The sequence below is a fragment of the Vanessa tameamea genome, chromosome 29 (assembly GCF_037043105.1).
Source record: "Vanessa tameamea isolate UH-Manoa-2023 chromosome 29, ilVanTame1 primary haplotype, whole genome shotgun sequence".
Taxonomy (NCBI): domain Eukaryota; kingdom Metazoa; phylum Arthropoda; class Insecta; order Lepidoptera; family Nymphalidae; genus Vanessa; species Vanessa tameamea.
Window position 1 is genome coordinate 3,843,057 of NC_087337.1, and position 27,704 is coordinate 3,870,760.

General features: G+C 32.8%; 5 protein-coding genes across 5 annotated transcripts in view; 3 read left to right on the top strand and 2 right to left on the bottom strand.

The window, feature by feature from the left end:
- LOC113396848 (single-minded homolog 1) overlaps window positions 1-5,728 on the bottom strand; it is a 61,524-nt gene extending 55,796 nt beyond the window's left edge. Inside the window, exon 1 of the mRNA XM_026634912.2 lies at window positions 5,550-5,728. The gene's annotated coding sequence lies outside the window, so the exon portion shown is untranslated. The remainder of the gene's footprint in view (window positions 1-5,549) is intronic.
- The window catches only part of LOC113396857 (UDP-glucosyltransferase 2-like), a 191,513-nt gene that overhangs the window by 12,448 nt on the left and 151,361 nt on the right, over window positions 1-27,704 (top strand). The gene's annotated exons all lie outside the window — the stretch shown is intronic.
- LOC113396872 (DNA-directed RNA polymerases I, II, and III subunit RPABC3) lies at window positions 17,794-18,863 on the bottom strand. Its single transcript, XM_026634939.2, has 2 exons — window positions 18,472-18,863; window positions 17,794-18,084 (listed from the first exon to the last, which is right to left on the bottom strand). Exons 1-2 carry the CDS (start codon window positions 18,762-18,764, stop codon window positions 17,925-17,927), a joined length of 453 nt encoding a protein of 150 aa, XP_026490724.1. The 5' UTR covers window positions 18,765-18,863; the 3' UTR covers window positions 17,794-17,924.
- On the top strand, window positions 19,197-21,765 carry Nop60b (Nucleolar protein at 60B). The gene has a single exon (XM_026634934.2). The coding sequence runs from the start codon at window positions 19,360-19,362 to the stop codon at window positions 20,908-20,910; it is 1,551 nt and encodes a 516-aa protein (XP_026490719.1). The 5' UTR covers window positions 19,197-19,359; the 3' UTR covers window positions 20,911-21,765.
- On the top strand, window positions 22,463-27,460 carry LOC113396870 (zinc finger protein 426-like). The gene is made up of 4 exons (XM_026634938.2): window positions 22,463-23,435; window positions 25,099-25,232; window positions 26,442-26,553; window positions 27,261-27,460. Exons 1-4 carry the CDS (start codon window positions 22,566-22,568, stop codon window positions 27,426-27,428), a joined length of 1,284 nt encoding a protein of 427 aa, XP_026490723.1. The 5' UTR covers window positions 22,463-22,565; the 3' UTR covers window positions 27,429-27,460.

The window sequence follows — 27,704 nt, forward strand, 5'->3', positions numbered from 1 at the left end:
ATACTGTTTTAAAACACACTGATACAAAAAGTAAATCAATTATTGACAAATTTAACTGATCGAAATGTAATTGTTCAAATTAATTTGTTAAATAATAATTAGGAGCTTCCATTGCGGCCCCAGGGCCTCCAGACCTCCAAGTCCGGTCCTGCTTATATCAGAAGTGGCGCTTTTCGGAGAAATTTGAAGTATATAAAATTATAATATAACTAACTGCGCGTCGCAGTTTCACTCGCTATATGATAAGGTTGAATTTCTTGTTATTTGAATTACGTAAGCGAAGACTTTTGAATAATGTTATCACCAGTACCGAATGAAGATTCTATCGAGAACCTGCAAGTAACTCAATAGTTACTCATTTCCACCAATTTATATAAGATGTGTTAATTAAATAAAATTATCCTACATTAAAATAATTCACGCCTTTTTCTTTTTTTGTGCTGTTTTCTGCTGTTTCAAGCCCGTAGGTATCACTCACTCATCAAATATTCCACCAAACAACAAGACTTAGTATAGTTGTGTTCCGGTTTGAAGGTTGATTGAGTCAATGTAACTACAGACACAAAACATAACTTAGTTCCCAAAGCGCATTTGTGTTTTAAGGAATGTTTCTTTAACCAATGTCTATGGGCGATGGTCACCACTTATCAAACCTTTACCTTAGAGAGGAGACCATTGTCTAAATCAAGATACATTTAATCAATATCAGAAACAAAATCACAACTCACCGCAGAACACGTGAAATATCAGAAAGTTTTAAGCGACATAATAATTACAACATTTATAGGATACAAGTACCAAAATCGCGTATCACTGTAAGTCGGTTGTCAACATTTCACGAGTGAGATACGAAGTGATTTCAAACAGAACCTCACTGCTGTTTCATAGGTAATATATATACTTAGGTATATAAATAATAATATATCCTACCTTGAAGTCCAAATAAGTGTACTCCAGTCATCAGTTTAATTCTAACAACTTTTTCATTAGTCATAATATTTTTAAAAACAATCTTACACGTGAAACATAGTATAGCCTATTACAAATAGGAAAAAAGATAAACAAACTTTAGATTTACGTATTTCATGCGATTTTCTAATAATTATCTGTGATTAATATATCTTTGTTTATAACAACAATTTTACACTTAACTACTTATATCCACTTTAATGTTACTTCCAATAATACGATAAGAGTTTCGTCAACATTCAAAACCCTATTTTTTCGCAAATCCATAGTGAATATCATAGATTAATCGAGCTCTCGACCAATGATACCGCGTCAATTAGCTGTCAAATGTTGTTTATTTGACGTTTGTTCCTCCTACGGTTGGAATGGAGTATCTACACGTAGATAATATTCGGAATATAATAATTAATGAACAGTAGTAAAATTGTCTATGTCCAAATCTCTTTGTCTTTGATTTTTTTTAATATACAAGCTAGCGCTTGACTGTTATCACACCTGATAGAAAGTGATGATACAGCCCAATCCACCTTAGACTTGCCTAGAAGATGCCTATTCGCTCTACACTTGAAGATTAATTTAGGTGGTGGGGACTGCGGAAGTCGGAGGGGGAGGGGGGTGTTCCAGGCCTTTTTTTTTAAGAATAATTAATTGCCAGATTAATTGATTGGTATATATAATATTTATAGCAGGAGGAGAGCGAGGACGAGATCACAGAGACCACGACCAGAGCACAGCAAGGAATCACGGATGCTTAACAAGATCCCACAACCACTTCGATCTGTGAGGATGAAGCCAATCACAGTGCTTCTAGTGTATACTACGCTTCCATTTCGCTCGCAGGGGCTTTCTGAAGGTGAATGGCGTGAAAAAATAGCCAGCGTCTAGTACTTTATAGAAATCAGTAATTAGTATATAGATAATTAAATCAGAGTCAATAAATAATTAATTAGTGATCCATTTTAGCTGCTGGACCATTTTAGCTTCTCTATAATAAATCGTTATTTAATATATTTTTATTTTTAACACGACATATTTTTTCATTTAATTTAATTTACGTCATTTATTTGAGGCAAAAGAGGAGTGGAGGTCCCTAATTATTATTTTACAAATTAATTCGAACAATTTAATTTCTGTCAGTAAGTCTATAAGTAGTGATCCATTTGAGACTTATAAAGTTTAAAAAAATGTAGCCGTCACTAGACGTCCGACGGTAAACCATCGAAATGATGGTTATGGAAATAATTAAAAAAAATACCAATAAATAATTCATAATACTCTCTACAGCGGCGGCCTTACCCATTGCGGTAGGTAGGCTCCGGGCGGTAGGTCTTTGCGAGGCCTCCTGTCCTCGGTGAAAAGTATGTATGTGATTCGAAAGTAGGTGCGGTTGTTTGGTTTAGGTATTTGTTATGTTTGACGAGTGATGGTAAAGTTGTACAAATAAATAAAATTTGTGTACTTTTAAAATATTTTACATCGAAATAATTACAAAATTAACAAATAAAGAAATTATAATTTTTTAAATTGATGTTACTGGCGTCTTCCTTAGACCAAAATCTTTAATTAAAGCATGGGCCGAGAACTATGCGATTAAAAAACCGATCTTCAAGTGTTTCGAGGCGCGATATATGTTCTGAATTAATGAATTAGTTAAATAACTTTATTTTAATTTACTGTTATTTTATAACCTTAATAAATAATTAGGGATCAAAAACAAAAGTTTTAAATAAAAAATCTTTTTCAATATTGCTTGGATTTTTGTGCGAGGCCCCTGCAAGAGCGAGGCCCCAGGCGGTTGCCCTGTTCGCCACCCCCCAAGGCTGCCGCTGACTCTCTATCTTATAGAGTTATATTAATAAAATACTTAATTCAATTTTTCGTATTATTTTAATAACTAGCTATAATCGAAAGCAACTACTAATATATTAATGACGTGTACAAAACTAATATCATAAATTCGAAAGTAGCTCTGTTAGCTCTTCACGCTTAGCTAGTTCCAAATTTAAAAATCTCAAAGAGCGAACCTATTAATTAAGTCGATTTAAAAATGGAATATCGTAACAAATATCGTAATAAAAAACTGAAATCCCAAATTTATTATTTTAAAAACAATACTGCCAGTCGAACGAGCGATAAAACTCAACATTAAATTAACGGTCACATTTTTAAACAAAGAACAAAAGCGATACGTCAATACGAAGGGCGAACCAACAAAGCTCTGTTTAAATTTCGAAATCCGATACTATTTAGACTGTGGCGATTATTTTGACTCCCAATTCGATATACCGGATCCCGGGATACGGGATTCAGAACGCTCTTATTCTTTTCAAATACGAAAGTAACTCTGTCTGTCTGTTACGCTAAACCAAACCACTGAACCGAACTTGATGAAGGACACTTCTTATTTTTTTAATTAATTTGACGACCAATCCCTAAAAGGCAAGCGAAGCAGAAGGCGACCACTAGTATTGAGTTGTGTCTGACTGTTAAGCTTGCACGGCTAAACCATCAAATTGCGAATTTGACATTTTGTCTATAGTTAAACAGTACTGTGATTCAGATTAAAGGGTCAGTGAGCCAGTGTAATTACAGTCATATGAGACTTAATATCATAGTTCTCAAGATTGGTGGCGTATTGGTAAAGGAAAGACCAATTGGGCAGGCTACCTACCTATCATATTTAAAATAAAAAAAAATGTGTACCATACAATGTTATTAATAAAGAATACCTTATACATACAATGTTATTGAAAAAGAGTAACTACTGAGTTTCTTGCCGGTTCTACGGTATCTACATTCCGAACCGGTGGTAGCTTCACTTAATATAATTTGTTAAATAATGATTCAAAAGTGCCTGTAAAAGCCTACTTGAATAAGGTATATTTTGATTTTGATTCTTATGAATATTGTATTATTTTATTTATTCCAGAATGTTCTAGAATGCTTAGAGGACTGTTTTGGTAATTTGCCGAACCATAACTTACCATTGCATAGTTTCAATATAACATATATATAAAAAAACAGCGCGATTTATATTGTTTACAATGTAAATATTTTATTATCTGTATTTGAAATAGTCAAGAAGCGATCGTTTCATTCCCAACGTGCGTCATCTAAAAGAAATACCTAAAGTTTTAATAATACGTTGAAATCTAACGTCAAGACTGACTGCCTTGTTGGACTACTGGCTAGACACAAAGACACAAACTCCGAGGTTTTGGATTGAAACCAGGTCGCACCAATAAAAAGTTAATGGGATTCCCTGGAACTTTGTACACCATCGTGCTTCGGAAAGCAGGTAAAGCCGTTGGTCCTGCGCCTGAACTCCTTTCCGACCGTATTGGATTATGCCGTCCCTTCGGATTACGAGTGAGTGAGTCTCTATAACCTCACATACATTTGTCCACTATAATATGTCCTGTGTAGCTGGTTAGTCTCCTTTGAGACTAACCGCCATCACCCAAATCGGTTGTCACGTCAATTATTGACAAATTACGTTTTTTTTTTTCAACCTTGTCCTATAAAATTGGTTAATTATTTTAAAAAAAAAAATGAGTTTCGAGCACGCACATGTCATGCGTTACTAGTCTTATTAACAATGTGAATATTGCTCCAAAAAATCACAAATATTTTTGTTTTGTTTTTTTTTTTTTATAATATTAATACTAAACAAGCTTATATTTTATCACTATAAACAAAATATTATAATATGTTATTCCGTGGTAAATATTAGTCTTTTTAATTTCTTTATATGTTTAAATTCAATAGAAGCATTTACGACTTTTTAAATTATAGAAGTAAGCCTCAGGTGAAAGATATTTTTTGTTTTTTATTTTATAAATATATTTAATTAAAAATTTCTTACGTAAAGATTTATTTATTATTTGTGACAATTGGCATTAGAATTGTTCGTCGTTCGCATTTAGTCAAGTAAAAAACATTTGTTCTTAAGTATTTACAAGTCTGATTTAAACTTAGGTAAGTATTATTGTCTATTTGTATAAGTCGTTGATGATAATTTGATTATATTATTTTTATTGAATTTTATTCTTTCTCCGTTATTGCATTGTTTGATTCAAAAAAATAATTAATTCAATCATAATAGTAAAATAAAGATAACATTGCCAGAGCTAATTTTAAACATAAATATGTTTTAAATGTCGTATTAAATTGACTAGATAGTGTTTTAGAAAAACCGACGGAAGTTGAATTTGTTTCAACTGATAGTTTATTTTTTTAATATTCTGAACTAGGTATTTAATATTCTGCTTTACTTTTTAAATACATTTTTTTTATTATACTAAAAATGTATACAATATGGTATAATTACATATGTACATAAACATTAATTGTTAAATATTCTTTATAATTTGTAAAATTAACATAGGATATGAATTAAAATATCGATTGCATTAAATAATTTCAAATTTTTAAGTTAACAGTTGAGATTGATTTTTAATACAAATATTAAAATGAAAATAATAATTGTTTCGCATATGCAGATACAATGATGTATAATAAATGTATGATGTATAATAATTTAGATTATATTTTATTATAAATAATAATGATATGAGTACCTTATAAGATTCCAGTAAGAGTTGCACAAGAACCATTAACACAAAACATTTTTACATTTAAAATAGTTTCCATTTTTAAATAAGTTCAAATCACAAACACTAATTATTAATAAACGTACTCATTATTTTATTTATTATTAACATAATTAATCGATCACAGACTATAATATAATTTAAAAGAAAACCACTTAAAATGATTAATTTAAGGTTATTTAATACGTAACGATAAATTAAAAATTAAATTGTTATAATTAAATCACACAGTAAAACACCTTTTAGTCAATTTACAATCACTACACACGTTGTAAAATTAAAAAGATAAAGGTCAATTAATGACCTTTACGTCACGTCCTCACAAAAGTCGCTAGTTGACTGACACGGCAAGCTTTCCGTCCCTCTTCAACCCACGTCCAGAGGGATAAGGGAGGGAACGGGAGGGGGGATAATCCCGAGGTGTTTGCAAGTAGTGATTTTTAACGTTATTATATTTAGCTATTCAAAACGTTAAAGTACGTGTCATTTATTAGAGCCATATCGGTTAATTATGTTTATTAATTTAAATAAAATAGTTAAATACCTAAATAGGTAGGTACTCTCTTTTATAGGATTATAGATACATACATACATCTTAGTGGTAAGTGGTTGTGGTAAGTGTAGTGTATATTTATGCTATATAGGAACGGACTGTAGCTTTACAATATTTCACTTTTGCATGGAAAAAAAAAAACATAAAAAGTTTATGAAATAAATTTAAAACAAAAAAAATGAATAGTGATTTATTTAAGAATTTTTACTGAAATCATTTTATTCACACTGCTCAATTTAACTTAATATTATAATAAAGATAATTATTACAAAATAGGTAATTATTTATACCATGATGCACAAAAAAGTAATAAAAAGTATTTCAAGGGAGATAACAAGGGAGTAATAATAAGTACTTACTTAAACCTAGTTAATTTCTAATTATAAAAAAGTTAAATGCTAAAAATAACATCATTGCAATATAAAAAACCACATCAGATTATTCGAATATACATCATAAAGAACCTTTCTTGAATAATATATCCATTTCGGAATCGACTAAAGTGACTAAACAAAGAACCGGTTTAAAAAAAATAAAAACGTCATTTGCATTTGACGTTTGCCTCTTCCCGCCTCCACGCGCGCCGAGCGCTCATTGGCCGCTTGTAAGCCAATAGATTTTAAGGTATGAATTTATTTAGTGTTTTTTTTTAAATTGTATTTTAGTTTTGAATGAATGTTACTTTTATAATAATGTTTTTAAAATATTTGAAGGGCTTGCATTTTGTTAAGACTGTTTTGTCAATATTTTGTTTTATTATTATACAAGAATTTTCTTGTAACATTATAGAGATATAGTGCTTTTTTTTCGTTTCGTAATAAAACAATGATACAATCAAATTTTACAAGCGTAATTTAAATCCTTTTACATACTTATTGCATTTGCTAATATGTAGTTCTGTTTTAGTCTGGAAACTAATTATTTTCTAGCTGTACTTAAAGTCACACCGTTGGTAAAATTCTACTCTTCTCTTGGAGCTGGAGTCACATATCCAAATATGATTCTTCGTCGTCTTAAGCACAAGCGCCTGGCGCATACGATTCTATCAATCCCCAGACTCCTTAAAATACGCTTAAGAGAACTGCGGAGCTATATCGATAGTCCAAGAAAAATAACCGCCAAAGCGTCGTGTCCGGGTATTTACGCCTTATTTGTATTTCGGGTATTTGCAGCCTGGATTACGAAGTGGTTGTGATCCTAACGATGCCTTCCTTCTCTCCGAGCACGGGATAAATTATAAATACGACGTAACACATGACACTCAGAGGTGCATGGCTGGGTTTGAACCCTTAATCTTCAGATATCTTGCTGGACCATTTAAGCTTCTCTATAATAAATCGTTATTTAATATATTTTTATTTTTAACACGACATATTTTTTCATTTAATTTAATTTTACGTCCTTTATTTGAGGCAACAGAGGAGTGGATGTCCCTAATTATTATTTTACAAATTAATTCGAACAATTTAATTTCTGTCAGTAAAAGTTGTGTTCAGTGTCAGTGTTTTATAAAACAGTAATAAGTAATATTAGGTATTATAATTTGACTATATCCAGGTATCTAGACACATTACATAGAAAAAAATTGCGGAGGTCCCAGGACAGTTGCCCCGGTTGCCCTCCCCTAAATCCGGCCCTGAATACCTGCTACTCATAAATAGTAAGAAATACAAAGTTAAAATGAAAAAACACACTTGCTTATTAATAGTCAATATACCACCGGTTCGGAAACAACCTCAAATCGGAGACGAACCGGCGAAAGAAACTTAACGGGAAGTTTTCGTACAATAAAAATAAATATATTATCGTTATTTGAAAACAGGATTTGGAGATCTGAAGGCCCTGAAACGAAAACTGTTAAACGTATATATTCAAGCGAGCCCGTGTTACACAGCTAGTATTGATAGACTCGGAAAGACAACATTATAATTACTGACACCTCGCCTCGTTAGGGCGCGCGCCATTTTGTTACAAATTGAACCAATTTGGCGCGATGTCTTATGAGGGTTGCCAGGCTTTTATTTAATGAACATTTTAATTATTTATTTGGAACGGAACCTTTGGGTGAAACTGTTATATGTGACGCGCGTTTTAAATTTTTAGTGTTCAAATACTATTGTATTTATTGCAGTTCAAGCGCTTTCAAAATAATAATACAATAAAAAAAATATTCTACGTCAAAATTATTTACATTAAAGCCTTAATTGTTTACAAATAAAAATTAAAAATGGTTCACGTACAAATCATGAACGCGTGGAATGGTGGCTAGAATTTGAATTAGGTACAAGTCGATCTTCTGGACAAAAATTGAACCAGCTCATACTTTTAATATAGGATTCAACTTCCCTCTTATCATATATTCCGTAACATTCCAGTTCCCAAGGTTGGTGGTGCATTGGTTATTTAATAAATTGGTTATTAAAGGCAATGGCGACTACTTACCATCAGTTGGACATATTGGCCACCTACCAATGTCATAAATAAACCTCATATACGAAGGTCTGCTACGAGAATATTAAAAGGTGAGTGTTACCATGAAAAATAAAGTTGTGAATGCATTTATTTACAAAACGTCCCTTAGATCTGTACCAGATTACAGCTGTATGCGAATTATTGTTAACTAGCAACATCGGATTCACGAGGGTTTAATTAATTAAAAAAATTTAAATGCCCTATCATTTTTCATCATGCTCTTCATGGCCAAAAGTTTTTTAACAGCTGACGACCAGCCCGTAAAACGCGACTGAAAGGGCGTCAACTATTACTATAATTTATACCGTATAGTACATCAGACATTTTTAACAACAACGTAGATCATTAGTTCCCGAGTTTAGCCGCTACATATAAACATATTTAACCTGTTTATAATACTAGTATAGACTGTAATATCTATTCTGTTTCACCAAATCCACAACAGCGTGATTGTTGAGACATTTTCTGCCTCGCATTACTACTCTGTGGCATCAGCTTTCGCCGGCGGTTTTTCCGAACCGATTCGACTTCAAGAAAAGAAGCGTACTCATTTCTTAAAAGCCGGCAACGCACCTGCAAGCACCCCCGTGTTGCAGGTGTTCATGGGCGGTGGCAGTCACTTTTCATCAGGTGTGCTTCCTGCTTGTTAGCTACCTAAAACAAAACAAACAAAAAAAAATTACTGATCAACATTTCAATCAAACAAATAATTAATTTAGTTTTATAAAAAAATCTTTATTTTTCTTTAGAAAACTATATTGATATAAAAAGTATTGTTACATTATATTTTGTCTGTGATCAACAACCCTATTTTAACTTTCACGCCTATATAAAAACTTTTTATACGAAACGATAACGAAACGGATCACACGATATTTTTTTTTCAAATACTACTTGAAAATCCGGCTTCGCTTGGATAAAATAATTAAAACTAAACAAATATAAATATAAATAAAATATACTAACCACTGTACCTTATTTGGAACATTCTTTCTGAACGCACCCGTAAACGTCAAACATGGCCGCCCGTTGAACTGTCATGTCATTAAATTGCATGGATTTAATATCGAAATAATTCGAATTTCAGTTTATATGTATTATCTATGATCTCGATTATACGAATTTTGCGGATATATGTTGTCAACTAAAAAATCATTATTTTTAACGATCTATAATTGTGGATAAGTTTCGATCGGGTCTATCGTAGACGAAACTATTAATATAAATTCAAAAATCGTAGCGACAAAATGATATGAATATAATTTATACCCTATAGCATTCAGGAATAATGTAACTTCCTAACAAAAATTAGTATCGATATATCTGACAGAAAACTGACAATTGAACAGATTTTAAATAAGATTTTACTCTATTTGACTCTATTCCAACCATAACAGGAACAAGCCAAACAAACATCATTTGGCAGCAAATTGACGCGATATGATTGGCGAAAAAATGGCGTTTTGAACATCGACGAAATTATTATCGTAATTTTGAAAAATTAAAGCGGAAATAAGTGGTTATGTGCAACAGTGTTGTATTATAAATAAGGATATATTAATCATAAACTCTTAGAATTGTACAACACTTGATTTATTAGCGAATCGCATGAAATACGTAAATCTAAGGTTTGTTTATCTATTTTCGTGCTTCTATTGAAATAGGCTGTAGATAGTTTTTCGTTTCCTTGTCGTATCGTCGACTTCACGTTGGCTAGAGATCGGAAGAGATCAAATTGTAGATTTAAAACAACTAATAAGAAATAGGTATTCATATAACTAAGTGTCGCCCGCGTTTTCGCTCGCGTTTTAAGGATTAGTCAGTATAAAAAAGCCAGACATTGGCTTTTCCTTGGAGTTTAATTGCTTCATACGAAATTTCCTTAAATTCAGTTCAGTAGTTACGCCGTGGAAGAGCAACAGACAGACAGAGTTACTCTCGCATTTATAATTTTAGTTCAACAGTCGATCAAAATAGTTTCTGTGATTTAATCTTCTTGGAATAAAAAAGTATTTGTTGTTGTTGATTGGATCTAAATGACATTTTGACACATTGCGACTTCACCCTTTTAACTGGACTTTCATTCGACTAACTCTGATCGATCTTAAGTCATGTTTTAACCTAGTAGGGCTTTGTGCAAGCCCGTCTGGGTAGATACTACCCACTCCTCAGATATTCTACCGCCAAACAGCAGTACTCAGTTGTTGTGTTCAGGTTTGAAGGAACATAACATCTTAGTTCCCACGGTTGGTGGCGCATTAGCGATGTAAGGAATGATTAATATACAGCGACATTGTCTATGTAGACAATATATAAGTGGTGGTGACCACTTACCATGAGGTGGTCATTGTGTACGTCCGCCTACCTATACCATAGAATAATCTGTCAAAAAAAACAGAATCTCTGCATGTATATAAATAAGTATGGTTTTCAAATATTAAAGGATATTTTAGAGGTTTAAGTGACTTTTTTTTTTTTTTATTTGTTTATTGGAAAAGTTGCACCATCAACTTGTCACTAAGCACTTAAAATTAATATCTGACTTGGGTAACATACAAAGTGATACGTCTTTAAAGGTGTAAACAACATTGACTTTTTTCTATCATATCAAATTAATTACATCATGTTTTCAAAATACTATCTAAGTAACATATATCCGGAAGAGTAACATATTTTTTTTTAGATTTTGTATACTGCTATCCCTAAAAAATATAGGATACACATATACTTTTTAGGGATTACAAAACTTGCGTTTAGCTCCTGTAGTCTTAAGTGTCAAGTCATTCGTAATAGACAACTTCACATCTATTTTTATCTTAAGTCAGAATGTTTATTTTATTCCCGAACGTGACATTGGCATAATAATCTGTGCCCTCGGCACAAATAAAAGCCATATTAAAAAATATATTATATATTTTATTCCAAATTTGAATTTTTGATGTTTTTCGTAAACTTTAATCGTAATTATTATTATATTATTGTAATTAATAATTTTCATCCAGTTAAAAACTATTTTCATTTACGTACGTGCGTAAATAATTACACGCATCTTTTTTTGTGTGTATAGTGTCTTGTTAGTTTCAGGGCCGTGTATTTCTAAGTAGAATATTTTCAAAACAATTCTAGAAACATCAAAAGATCCGGTCGTTAGAGAACAAAGTGTTAGGCGTTGCTAATGAGCACTGTTTTGGCGCCAAAAACTATGCACAACAGCGTGAACAGGAAATATACCTCCCTTTTTGTTCCTACAAAGTACAATATGGCGGATTTTTACGTTCTCTAATTTTAATCCTACAGTCAAAAAATCAAAATCGAAATCAAAATATACTTTATTCAAGTACGCTTTTACAAGCACTTTTGAATAGTCATTTAACAAACTATTTAAAGTAAAGCTACCACCGGTTCGGAATGTTGATTCTACCTAGAAGAACCGGCAAGAAACTCAGTAGTTACTCTTTTTCAACATTTAAAAATACAGTCATGTTAGTTAAATACAATTATATATGTATGTTATGTCTCCTGCCTGGAAGTCAACAAGCATTAACTCCAAGCTTTTTTATCATCAATATAATCTCGTATCGAATAATATGTCTTCTTTACCGATGTATTTATTAGAAATGACTTGAATCTATGAAACGGCAAAGTTAAAAATGTCTGCGGAATTTTATTACAGAAGCGGATACTTTGCTCCAAGAATGATTTATTGACTTTATATCCGTCCACATCCATGCCCAAGTCCTCGGGTCATGTATACCAGGATATTGTTTTAAAATTCGCTAAATAATTTCCATCTTGTTTCGCGTACGTGTCTATTAATGGTCGCTCGACTTCATTCTCTTGAAACCCTCAAACAGGCGTTTGCTTACAGAATTGGTGAACAAAACATGCGTCGACAATTATCTCGGTTGATAAATATCAGTTAGACCATTTAAATTAATCGATTTTTTGTTACTTTGAGAACAAAAAACTGCTGTATAATGTGTATTTTAAAATAATGCACTAATTGAACATTAAAGTTACCGTTGAAGTTCCTAAAAAGTAAACTTAAAAATTGTTTAGTATATCAAATAAATATTTGTCTAAACGACTATTTTTTTATAATGCTTAATTATGAGTAATTATTTCGTAGACATTTTTTTTCGTAGATGTTATATTTGAGATTATGTTCATTATTTTGTTACTTTCAATATGTCATTTTTTAATATATTTACTTGTAAAAAAATGAAGCGAAGGTTCGATCGAGACAGCTTGAGTTATTATGTCCACTAGAACAAGATTTACACTTAAATCGAGTAAATAGTTATTATATAATTGATATTATTCTTGAAATAAAACATAAATAAATAAATAAATAAAAAACTTGCAAAGAACGCGCGATCGCCGCGCGTTGGGGACGCGTTGCTAATGATGTTTAAGTCTTGATCCGAACGCCAAAGTAATCTTTAAAAAAAAAGCTGCAGAGGACATATCCAGAACAGTGCTCTTGCATTCGTAGTGCTTAAAACAGGGCTTCAGTCAAACATATTCGTTAATAGGAGCATTCAAATCAAAATAAATCAAATTATTTATTCAAGGACACTAATAGAAGCACTTTTGAATCGTCATGTTACATTGAATCAAATTTAAAGCTACCACCGGTTCGGAAAGTAGATTCTACGGAGAACAACCGTCAAGGAACCCAGTAGTTACTCTATGCCACCATTTTAATTACAGCATATCTAAATCATTGGGATATACAGACTGATTTCAAATTCAGTGTCGAGTGTAATATTAAAATTCCCTAAATCAGGCATACGTCTGAACGGTCGCGGCGCAGCGGTGTGTCTGCGACTGCGAGTTAGTGATCGTTACGAACACGTGCCCCCAATTATAACGAACCCCACGAGATGGTGTGATTATACCTTGTTATAGCGAGAATGACGCCTTTAAATATGTTTTTCATATTGTTATGATGATTTTGAATTGTTGGATATATGTAGTTTGTACAAATTCGGTCTGTTGAACACGATTACTTAACTAAATGAAATACTAGAAACTATTATTACTTTGTGAATCACATACCTACGTGTATAATGATTGGATTCGGAGCCGAGACGGCCCAGTGGTTAGAATGCGTACATCTTAACCGATGATTGCGGGTTCAAACCACAGCTAGTATCACTGAATTTCCATGTGCTTAATTTTTGTTTATAATTCGTCTCGTGTTCGGCGGTGAAGGAAAACATCGTGAGGAAACCCGCATATGTCCAATTTCACGAAATTCTGCCACATAAGAATCCACCATATTGCACTGGAGCGTGGTGAAATATGGACCGAACCTTCTCCTCAAAAGGGCGAGGAGCCCTTAGCCCAGCACTGGGAAATTAACAGGCTTTCCATGTCGATTGATTTGAGTCAAATTGTTGATCAATCATTCGGAATAGTTTTAACGGATAATCTATACCTATATTCAAAAATAATATCTATAGTCTATACTAATATAATTAAGGCGAAAGTATCAAAATACAAAAATAGAATTTTATTTAAAAAAAAAAACAACAAAATATCGACAATATTATGAAAAACTGCTTCAATTCCCTCCCTAGACATCCTTATTTTATCTGTTGCGTTGAATGACTGTAGTCTACAAGAGATAGCTCCGCCCAATATATGTATGTGTTCTATCAGAAAATTTAGTTGTGTTGTTACTTTTTTAAACATGTGTGTTAAGATTCCTTTGAATGTTTGTTGTTCTTATACGTTTTTTTAGGCGGGAAAAGATCGGTGACACTAGGACTTGTACTATGGCATACGTAATGATGGCATTTCACTCAGATATCTCTGAGGCAGCAATCAATGCAATATTTAAAAAAAAAAAATCATATTCGGTCATTGACATATGTAATATATTCTATTCTATTCTACGATAGACAACAATTTGTTTTAATACTGTGTTTGTTTGTTCGCTGTTGGATTAGTTCAAATTAGGTATTCTATCAGATCCTTTACCAGAATCTACTACGATGCTCCTGGAATTCTATCTACTAATACCTATAAATAATGTTTAAACAAAAGGAACACGGGACGATTGGACTGACGTACCTTTGTAGGACAAAAGTTTCAAAGTGAAATAAGATAAAAAAATACTGGTAAGAATCAGAACTAAAGTTTGCTGCAGCGATAAATTTTTATTGTGTCAATTAAACTTCTAAAACATACAGCGCTTAAAGAAAAGCGTTTTGTCCAGAATATCGTGGCGCTTACGCTTTTTGTTCAATGTAATGTAGCAATATTAGTTCCCTATAGATTTGTCAGATCGTAGATCAGGCGCGATCTTTAAATTTTTTTTTTTTTCTAGTGTGGTATTACTATATTACTAGCTGGGTATTTAATCTTCTATAGTAATCTTAAAACGGTATCTTTTATTTTGAAGCCGCTGACTTATAGAACATACAATAGATTGCAATACAATACAATAAGCTTTACTGGAATTCGAGCGTTATTATACAATAAATAAAACATATAAAGGACTATTTGATTTTTATATTAATGTAACGCTTCGACTTCTAGCAAGCAAGGAGTTTCATTATAAGTCAACCTCCAAAAATAGAATATCTTAATGTGTAATTTTAATTTATTCTCACTTCTGGTGAGCAATACTATTAATTACGGCAATACTATCGATATTATCGCTAGCTCTCTGTAAACAATACTATTGGTAGCTGCGATACTATTGGTACTATCGATAGTTTAGGTTAAAAGCAATGGTTTTTGCAATTGCGATTGCTTATCGAGGAGCTATCGATACTATGATAGTATTGACACGTGACAATACTATCGATAGACTATTGATACTATCGCTAACACCTTAACTATCGATATTCTATCGATATGCAACACTAGTAGCTGTACATTTAATAAAATTATGTTAAGTAACGATTTAAAAGCGCTTGTAAAAACATATTTGAATAAAGTACATTTTGATTTTGTTATTTACATGAGACGGTTCTCACATCTCATTACCATCTCAAATTACCAAATAACCGTAGTCTAAAATTTTAATCTGTGTTTAACTTTACGAAACGAAGGTTTCAAATCATATAACTGGAAATAAACATAATAATCATTCATTATAACCTTTTTTTTAAAAAACTTAATAAATGTTCAAACATTTACACCGTTTTTTTTTAATAAAAATTACAAAAAATAGTTGTTTATAAAAATTAAGCTCGTGAGACTTATCTGAATGTCAGTACAAAATTATTAACTAAATAGTTCCGCGTTGTAACGCAAGAGGACGTAACGTCAAGGACATACAGCTATTCGTCACTAGATGTCGCTTTTCTGTAGTGTATATCGTTATTGCTAGATGGCGTATCTTTTAATATAATATGATAATGTTATTTACTACAACAATAATATTTTTATTACAGGATCCAGGGATGTTATGGATCTGTAATTTCGGATTATATTTCAGGATATGGATACGTATATAAGAATAATATTTTACTGGTTTCAGATACGGTTACGGATACGAAATTGTTTCGGATAATTTACGTTTACGTTTTCGATCATTACGGATATTACCTAGATTATTTAGAAATAGTAAAATTAAAAAAACAATATATGTATTATTAGTATTATATAAGGTATACCTTTAAAATACAATTAGTATACCTTTAAGTAGAATAAACATTTTGTTATCGGTTTCGGTTACGAATAATTTTTTATATCGGATATCCTATACTTTCGGTTACGGTTACGGAGCTTCATAACACCCGATAGGAACTACATATATATATTAGTAGTTGTTTTTTTAAATTACCAATTATGTATTGCACTTTCGCAAGTTTTAAAATCCGATAATGGTATCGGAGAAACTGATTTTTCAAATCTACTAAATAATAATATAGGAATTACAAACTTAAAATCTAAAACTGAAATAACTTAGCTTTTTATATTTTATTAATGTAAAAAATCGTTTGTAACACAAGCATTTTCTATGTACATTTTTATGAATTTAATTATTTTACATAAACCTTAATTTAAAAAAAAAAACTATACTAACAGAACTAAAATGTACAAATTCTAAAATGATTCGAATGTAAATGAGTTTCATTGGCATTCATCGATAAAAGTCAAAATTCAATTTAACTTACAGTTAATATTTAAAAAAAAAGTACAAATTGATGGAACAAGTATAACACATACAGCCACAGCAACTCGTTGCCGAGTCTACTAGTAGACTATAATAATCACTGTTTACTCCTCTACACTATTTTGATGCATGTACAAAATTTTACTTGAAGTACCTCAGGTACAATCCATCCATGGTTTTCCTCCAAACTTAGTATTGTTGTCACAAGGGACATAACACCTCAGTTTCCAAGGTCAATGGCGCATTGGTGATGTAAGGTGGTTTTTTTCTGGCAACAATGTATATGGCGATCACTTACGATCAAGAGGACCATTTAAATCCCTGCCCACCAATTGCATAAAAAGTGAATCTTTATAGAACAATACTGCTTATTAGTATTATTTCCATGTATACTGGTCAGAAATAAAAAAACTTATTTCATAATATCTTACGTTCTATAGTGAAATAGCATTTGTCATACTTTTTATTAGGTTACTTTTTTTATTTTTAGTTAAGGTTTTCCTTCATTGAAAAGCAAGAAATTAATTATAGTGACAATTTAGAGCACATAAAAACTCTTCAGAGGTTTGAATACCACAATTATCGACTAAAATCCAAGTCTTTCAACTACTTGGTCATGGTTTTGTTGATAAAACCAATCCCAATAATCAAATTGATGTTCATCTTTTTTATACTAAATATATGCTAAATCTTTGAATGAGTGGACATATGTACTATGTATGTGTTTGTTACTAATTACTTGTGTTTATCAATTCTTCAATCTCAACTGTACCAATCAATCTCAGTCATCTCATTACCACCCTATGTGCCCAGTTTGCATAACTATGAGTCGCAATGTTGAAGTCGCTCAGAATGGGACAGAATGGAATTGTTCATTACAGTAAAGATACCACCCCCTGTACCCATATTCTATTTTCACAATTATGTACAAGACTAGTGAACTAATCTGACTTTGTATGAATCGAATGAATTTATTAATGTAATCATATAAATATAATTTATACTACAAAGTACTCGGGAATAACGTTGCTTTCTATCAGTGAAAATATACAAAGTTTCGTATATTACCCCGTACATACAAACAAACATATTTTACCTGTATATAATATAAATAAAGCCATCGGAACCATAATTAGTGTTTAATAAAAGGAATGACAAATGCAATAACTCAGCATAGAAACTAAAAAGCGAGTTTCTTCATTAACAAATACATATGTTGATCCACTTCGAACCCGTGCAAGTTGTTGGCGTCCCCCTGCAACCTCATCAATAGTCCACCGAAGGAAACATACGCTGATAACCTCGATGCGGGCTCCATAGCGACTTCATCACCATCTATCCTGAAATTGAAAGTGTTTGTTTGTAATAATTTAATTTATTTGTGGTGAGTCGTTTTGTAAGTCGGTCTGGGTAGTTATCAGATATTCTACCACCACACAGCAATGCTTAGTGTTGTTCTGTTCCCGTTTGAAGTATAGGGGAGACAGTAACTGTGGCACAAGCAACAAAACATCATAGTTTACAAGGTCTGTAACACACAGGTGATAAGAGGAATGATTAATATTACTCGCAGTAGCATTGTCAATTCAATAGACAACTCAACACAACCAATAGACTCTATTGGTTGTGTTGACAATAATAAGTCAGAATGTATAAAGTTGCATTAGATGCAAGTCTAATACGTGTAATATGACAGATAATTTGGTACTTTTAAAGTAACTACTAACCTATAAACTTTTCCGTACATAACATATTCGAAACTGTCCGCTCTGTTACCCTCTGTTTCTAGAGGATTCCATTCACCACCATCAGGATAACCGTTCTCTCTCAGCGTCGTCGCCAGCACCAGCCTGAACTTATCACCTAACTCCATTGGATATATCCAAGAATTTATATCTAATATGAGGTCCATTTTAAATGACTCTGATTCACAGTGTAATCGACTTACACGATCGAACTTTTTCCCTTCAGGGTCCATGTCTTTAACGTTAAAAATATCTTCGAAAAGAACTCCTGCCATTATGATTGAAGGTTATAACATTAATATAGTGAATTTGAAAATAAACAAGAATTAAAAAAAAATAAGCACGCCGCTTATGGCATCAATTTTTACTTGACAGTTGACAAACGATATCGTCATTTGACAAATTGACGCGGAAATAAAAAGCTGTAATATTTAAAAACATAAGATGAATAAATATGAATATTTCTCACATTTCATAAAAAAATTATTAAAAAATCTGTAATTAAGCAGTTTATGTTTAGTTTTATCACATTATATATTTAAGTCATAACAATCCTTTCTTTCAAATTAAATACTCTCTCATTATATTAGTAAATATTATTAAATTCGTGGTTAAATAAAAACAGAATTATATTAAAAATAAAAGTTTTTGAACGAATTTAAAAACTTTGTTCATATTTTAGTCTGTGGTATAAACATACTGCATCTGTCACTTGTCACACGGCGCCCCATGAAGCTAACCTCATGCACTGCACGTGTTGATTAATAATATATACCTCTATCCACAAAGTAGGACTGGTGAACAAAATTTGTTCACTTTTAATGAATTAAATACATTCAGTTTATAATTTGAAATATTTCATCTTCAAAGATGACTGATGTATTGCAATCAGGCACCGAGGTGTTTTCGGAAAAAAAGAAGAAGAAAAATAAGGAAGGAACAGAAACAGTGACTCTGGGTGCATATCAAAAGTTAGGAGACTTTAAAATCGAACCATCAGAAAGTGTAACTAAGCTTGATACAGCGTACTGGCCTCTGTTATTGAAGAACTTCGATCGCCTCAACGTCCGAACTAACCACTACACGCCGCTGTCCTTCGGTAGTTCGCCTCTAAAACGCTCGATATCTGAATACGTGAAGTCAGGATTCATAAATGTAGACAAACCCAGCAACCCTAGTTCTCACGAAGTCGTATCATGGATAAAAAGAATATTAAAAGTGGAAAAAACCGGCCATTCGGGAACTCTCGACCCTAAAGTAACAGGTTGTCTCATCGTGTGCATAGACAGAGCCACGAGATTAGTTAAATCACAGCAGAACGCTGGTAAGGAGTATGTAGCCGTGTTCAATTTACACTCGGCTGTGGAAAGTTTGAAGAAAGTCACTCAAGGCCTTGAAAAGCTGAGAGGAGCATTGTTTCAGCGTCCTCCTTTAATTTCAGCTGTGAAACGTCAACTCCGTGTACGTACAGTGTACGACAGTAAATTACTAGATTATGACCATGAACGTAATATTGGTGTGTTCTGGGTAAGCTGTGAGGCTGGTTCCTATATTCGTACGATGTGCGTCCATTTGGGCCTCATGCTCGGTGTCGGTGGTCAAATGATTGAGCTCAGGAGAGTAAGATCTGGTATCCAGGGTGAGAAGGAAGGCATGGTGAGCATGCATGATATATTAGATGCACAATGGGCTTACGAAAACCATAAAGACGAGACTTACTTAAGACGGGTTATTAAACCTCTGGAAGGTTTATTGGTTGCTCATAAGAGAATATTCATTAAGGACAGTGCAGTTAATGCTGTGTGTTACGGTGCTAAAGTTCTCCTACCTGGAATTTTGAGATACGAAGACGGTATCGAAGTTGATCAAGAAATAGTTATTGTAACAACAAAAGGAGAAGCCGTTGCATTAGCCATAGCTCTCATGACAACGTCAACGATGGCATCATGTGACCACGGAGTAGCAGCCAAGTTAAAAAGGGTCATCATGGAAAGAGACACATATCCAAGAAAATGGGGCTTAGGACCTAAAGCATCGCAAAAGAAAATATTAATACAGCAAGGTAAACTCGACAAATATGGTAAACCAAATGAAAACACACCCTCTGAATGGTTAAATAGTTATGTAGATTACAAAGCAAAGAAAGATGGAGAAAATGGAAATCTGGATGCTGATGCCAGTAGGAAGAGGACAGCAAGTGCGTCAAATGCTGAGGATCCTAATAATTCTGTTGAAGTAAAGTCAGACAAAAAGAAGAAGAAGAAAAAGCGTGATACTGAAGCTATGGAGGGTACAGAAGCAACCGAAGCAGACACAACAGTCGATGCTGATCAAACAACGGAAGCGGCTGATGACTCAGTACGAAAAGAGAAGAAGAAAAAGAAGAAGAAGGACAAAGATCAAGAGAGAGAAGAGGAATAAATAAACATTTGCAGCTGTATATTTTTAATAGAAGGGAAATATATTGTTGTATAACAATATTCTTAATAAGATTCATGAAAATAATTTTAAGGCTGTATAAGTTCCAATCTTTGTTAAGAAAATTAAAAAATTAAAAAAAATTGCAATTTTCATAAAACATTTCATTCAAAAAAACTTTTAAAAATATAAATGTTAGTAAAAATTTAGAATCAGTGAAATTTTATTATATCAATGTCATTAATAACAAATTTTGTATTATTCAACTCAACACAACAGTCTTATTGAAGATTTTTTTTATTGAAAACTAATGTAAGTAAAATATAGGTTTAAGCAATGAAATAAAAAACTTTATTTTTAATAAAAATTAACTTTAATATGTGTTACGGGTTATATTTGGTTGCATTTACTAGTCCATATTAAAACTACGAAGTTTTTTGCCGATTTAGAAACATTCATTTTCTGTTTGACTAAACTTAGCTCCATTAGTAACTGAAAAAAAAACATGTTTTTTAGGTTATGTCGAACATTCAGAGAAATATCTTAATACCAGTGTAAGAGTTAAAAAAGTTTTTAGTTTAAGAATAAAAACGTGAGATAACTATGATATATCTAGTTAGTTTAAATAGATTTTGTACAAAGATTGAAAGAATGTCCAAAAAATATTTTGAGTTTTTATTTTTTTTTATAACGCAAAAACCATTGGCACATGTGTTCTATGCCGACTGACGGAAGTAAATAAAAATAGCATCATATTTTGATTGGTTAATTCTTTGTACAAATTTTATTTTAAGTTAACTGTAGTTAAGGTTTTATTATTGAAACTATGTTGTTTATCAACATTAAAATATAAAGTTACATTTGTCTTTTTTTTCATAATGATAATAGTTCGAATACATACTTAACCTTTTTAAATTTACATTTATTTACATTGTTACTTTATCGAATTATGAAATTATCAAACGCACTAATTCTCGTTTAAGTCACCTCTAGAAAATTAGATTAGAAAAAGTTGGACAAAAAAAATAGCCTTGAACATATGTTATTCATTAAAAATATTCTGTTAAACTAATTTATAAATTCCAATGAATAATTGCTAATTTTCGGTAATATCCTCTAGCTATAGTAGCGTCTTTAAAGGTATTTGTGGAAACTATTTCATAAATATTGATATGTAAACAGTTGTTGGTGACTTCCGTTGAAGAGACCAATATTAAAATGAGAGTGAATACTTCAATCGATAATTTAACGATACAACTCAACGTAAGCTATGTATATAGTTTTATTATAAAACAAAAGACAGTGCTCACATGAGTAAAAAAAAAAAGTTAGTATTCCACTACTCCATAAGAGATGGCGTTACATGGTACAAAAACTTGGATCATTAAATATTTTTATTGTTCAAATTCTAAAATTGTAATATAAAGAACAAGAGGAAATTGCAAGTATTTATCTTAGCTATTTACATAAATAAGAACATTAATTAATTATTTTTCTTTTTTTGTTAATGTCAAAGCATTCTAATTATGACAATTGACACTGACGTCCAAGAATATCAAGTTCAAGAACGCATCAACAAAAGTTGTTTTGGTGTGACGTAAATTAACTATAAAACTATTTAACATTTATTAACAATTGTAATAAGTTTCCTTCCTGCAATGTCTTATGACCTAGAGCTACTCAATTCAGGTGTATATAGTTACGATTACTTTCAACAAGACGATGTGTGTCGACTTTGTTTTAGTCGTAACGCTTTCACGGAAATCATAGAATTATCTTCAGAAAATAACTTCAACACGATAAAAACAGATTTAGTTGAAAAGATTTTAGACTGTTTAAACATAGACTTATCTCACTGCATTCATCCAAATAAAGCTTGCGACGAGTGTTGTACACAAATAAACAAATTTCACTACTTTAAAAAGTTCTGCCAAGAAACTGATAGGAAGTTGCGTGAAATATTAAACAACAACAAATCGGATAAATGCGAAAATATTAAACTAGAAAAGGATAATGGAGAAATTGAAAATGATTCCCTTCACGATTTATATGATGATCTCAATTCGGACGACTGTGAAAGTAAACATGCGAATAAAGCGAAAATTAAAGTATGGAAATATAAACCGAAGCGGACCCCGACTTACTGTAACATGTGCATGATAGACTGTGAAAACGCGGACGAATTTAAAAGTCATAATTTTAAGTACCACGGTATAGACAACGACGGGTCATACAAATGTTTCGGTTGCGAGAAGAAATTCAAAAATAGAAAGTCGAGATCTTCTCACGAAATACACTTCTGTAAAGGACTTAAAGATGGCTACAAGTGCAATAAATGTAACAGATATTTACCGAAACGTGGGATGTTTGAGGCGCACATGCGTGATCATAGAGAGAACGTCCCGATACAGTTGCCAGAGGAAATATTTTACTGTCAGAAATGTGACAAATTATTCAAGACGATGGAGAATTTAAAAGGGCACATAGAACTAGAACATGATACAGATAAAAAAAAATATGTCTGTGAAGTAAGTGAAGTTAAAAGTTGCAGGTTTTGCGTAACTGTATATTGATGATGATGATGTCCTCGTGATAATATGTCCAAGTGTGTCTAAACATAGGTGCTCTCTATTCCCTCAATCTCATAATCCAATTGTACAGCAAACGACACAATTTTCATCACAGTAACCAGTCTCAAAAGTGTGCCAACTATGCAGGAGATATTTACTGTGTTCAAATGTCTTTCATAATCTGATGGGGCAACAATTCTAACACCGGAAAGAGTTCAGGAATAGGCAAGAGGACATAGACGCTTTGAACTTCCTGACTCTAGATTGCTGATTTTCATATTTTTGTTGATATAAACTAAAGTTTAGCATACCTACAGTAAATATTAAAAAACTTTACCATTTACATTTTCATATAAACGTCACATAAAGTAAATAATTTAAAACAGGCAACATGAAGACTGCCTGCAGAAGTGAAAAGTCAAAACTATTTTTGTTGACATCATTAACGTCAGTCATGTAATCTATCAACACTAAACAAATATTACATACATTTCTACATAGTTTATTAATTAATCAAAACAAGTAAAAATGGGGTGGGCTGTTCAAGCCCAATTAGTACACGTATACAGTGGTCTCCCCGTAATCCGGCCCCTGACTAATCCGTCACCCCCTATAATCCGCCAAGTCTATTATTATTGGATATTTTTTTGAACAGGTACTTGTACGTGCCACCGCTGTTGTGCTCAATGTGTTTTTGTTTTGATTCTGATTGCTTAGTTTGAATTTGTCTATGTGTGACAGCGGAGAAAGATTGGTACTTCACAGTAGACAATATAGAATCTTATCATTGGATATGTAATTTATCAGATTACAAGGTATTTTTTTTAATAAAATCTCGACTATAGAGATTCTTAAGCAGTACTCTATAATCCAACGAATACGATAGACCGACCCGACTGCTTTGCAAAACGTATGACGTATTACCTTTATAATATTTATTTCCAATAATAATGGCAATATATACTGTCTCAGTTTTTACGTACCAAAAGTTTATTAATGGCATGTCTCTTTCTGTATTTTCTGAGTAATGAGTTTGATTGAACACACTTTTCCATTTAGCGCTCATTTTTATAAATGGATATACATATTATAAAAATAAATAATTTTAGGTTTCATTACAAAAGATCATCATCCTCCTGCCCTTATCCCAATTTTACTTGGGGTCGGCGCAGCATGTCTTCTTCTTCCATACTTCTCTGTCGGACGTCATCTCACTAGTAAAATTCTTTCTAACCATATCGTCTTTCACACAATCCATCCATCGTTTCTTGGGTCTTCCCCTACCTCTATATCCATCCACATCCATTCTCAAAACCTTTCTCACAACATGGTCCTCATTCCTCCGCATAACATGCCCATACCATGACAGCCGGTTTCCAGATAGCTTCTCGGATACCGGTGCCACTTTCAAAAGATATCATTGTAAAAACATTGAAGAGTTGCTCAGTGCAAATTCGCCGTGCCTTAGCGGAAGTGAAATGTCTACAATTATTATTCCTAAATGTAGTCCACTCGTATTATATTAAATTTTTGATACAGATAGTTTTTTACTTTAAGACTCGGAAAATTAACAAGAACAAATTTAAAATAGTTTTTATTAGCTATAATCTATCAATTTCAGAGCTGTGGCCGAGTGTTCAACAGGAAAGATTATCTGAATAAGCACAAGCTTACACACACAGGGGAGAAGCTGCATGTTTGCCCGCACTGCGGTTTCCGCGCCAGGCAGCGCTCTTCCCTTACTGTGCATATCCGGTGAGTATATTTACAGCACTGTTTTTGCTAATGATGGATTAATAGAGTCGTTTATAATGACGTCCTACTGAGCTTACAGTACACAAGCTTGTGCGCTAACACAGAGGCACATTATTCCCCTAAATCTCATAATCCGGATGGCAAATCCGACACCAGGGTATGCCTTAGGGGGGGCATACGTAGCAACTGATCTGGGGATCTGGATCCATGAGAAAGGGACACAATAGGTAATTCTGACGTATTTTTATTTTAACATAAATATATATGTTTATATGTTAATGTGGATTGGTAAAAATGTATTCACCCTGAAGTGATTTCAAAACTGATACAATAATAGTTTTTGCTCAAAACAAATCAAAATATACTTTATTCAAGTAGGCATTTACGAGAACTTTTGGATCGTCATTTAACAAACTATATTGAGCGAAGCTACCACCGGTTCGGAATGTAGATTCTACCGAGAAGAACCGGTAAGAAACTCAGTAGTTCCTCTTTTTCAACATAATGTATAATTACATATGTATATACACATACATCATCACGATTAAAATAGGAATGACGCTTTGTAAGTCCACTCATAGTACTAAATGTTTACCAGTAGTCAAGTGTAGGTTTTGATCAATTAAAAAAAAAAAAATGTAGTCAAAACCGGAAACGTGATTATGATCTTATATGTATTCAAATATAATATGTTTAATACATAAAAATAATGAAACATATCTAATGAATATACTAAAAGGACATTGTTTTGAGAGGAGATATAACAGCAACCACAATAGTGGATATGTTGTCTCGTGACCACTACTTGAGGCCTTTTTTTTCTTCTTCTTTTTGTATTGGTATCTTCTAACTCAACCTCAGACCTCAACTTCACTGCGTCTCCAGAGCCTCCACTTCTCTGTTTCCCCGAGGCCTGGACTCCTCTGTTGTCGCTGGGCCTCCAGACCTCTAAATGTGGCCACGTCTAACAGACCGGGGCTAAATTATGTTTTCTAAAGTACTGACACTGAGAGAAACACTGGCAGAACCATGTCTATGGGTGGTGATGGCCACTTGTTCGTCGGTATCATGAAAACAAAAGTATACAAGTCACTCTTATTCTTTATCCCTCAGAGATTTCTTCCAGCTCACCCGAGGAGGTAAAAGATAATTTACACAGATCAATAAGAGTTTTATTAAATTTACACCTATTTATTTATTTATTTCCAGTAAACACACGGGCGAGCGTCCATACAGGTGCAACGTGTGTCCGCAGCGCTGTGTCTCCAGCTCAAACCTGAGAGCCCACCAGAAAAGACATTTGGGGCTCAAAGTTCACGAGGTATACACGATCAATATTTACTTACCATTTAAACGTCACTGTTGACTGTTAATGTGCTTAATTTGTGAGGAAACTTGTACAGATGTAATTTTTCCACCAATTTTCACTTGATCAGTCTGGTGGAAACTCCAAGCCCCTTGCTTAAGAATAGAGGATTATTCCAGTGCTGTGATAATAACATTATTGTTCAAGTCCAAGCTGTTACATGTTGAAAATTAAAGTTTACTTTTAAAATTATTAAAGGCAAAGCACATTAAATAATAAATTATTGTTTTTTATAGATAGAATGACTAAGATATTTAAGTGATGATCGTGAGGCGATGATTAAAATTCTATCTCCTTCCTGTATAAAGCTTGTCTCATAAAAAAAAAATCATCAAATTAGGTTCATTGGTGGACCACACATCTGTATTAGTATTACTATTGAGTTCTTAGTTGAGTTGAGTTCTTATTTAGTTAGTATGTGTACTATTAATTGATTATGACTTCAGAGTAACCCAACATAGAACCACTCTAATATAGCTTTTTGGCGTATCACTGTAATCAAAGACAATGTTATTTAGACATAGACAAATACCTACTAATTATTACTGATATGATATATACCTAACCAGCATAGTAACCTGTTTTATCGATAAATGATTTTATGAAAAAACATTTGTGTTTAATATGATGTCCGTATAAATATATAATTGGATTGTTTCCAGTGTAACATATGCAACAAGAAGTTCGGCTACAAGGTGAGCCTGCACGAGCACATGTCGACGCACGCGCCCGCACAGACGCACGCGTGCGCGCAGTGCGGCGCCGCCTATGCGCACGCGCGCGGCCTGCGCAGACACGTGCGCGCCAAGCACGGCGCCGCAGACACCTAGCCTATACGTTATATAAATATTATACACACTGATATTTTGTCGTTTTATTTGTACGTGGTTAAATGTTACCGTTGCCGCCGTCGTTGGTCTTTAATGCATGTCGTTTCCTAACTGGTCACCACCGCCCAAGACGTTGGCAAAAAATATTAATCATCCCTTACATCGTTAATACGCCACCGACCGTAGCTACACTGGCTCACTCGCCCTTCAAAGTATTTCTGTTTGTAAGTAGAATATGTGATGAGTGGGGGGGTAGTTAAGCACTTTGATGTACAA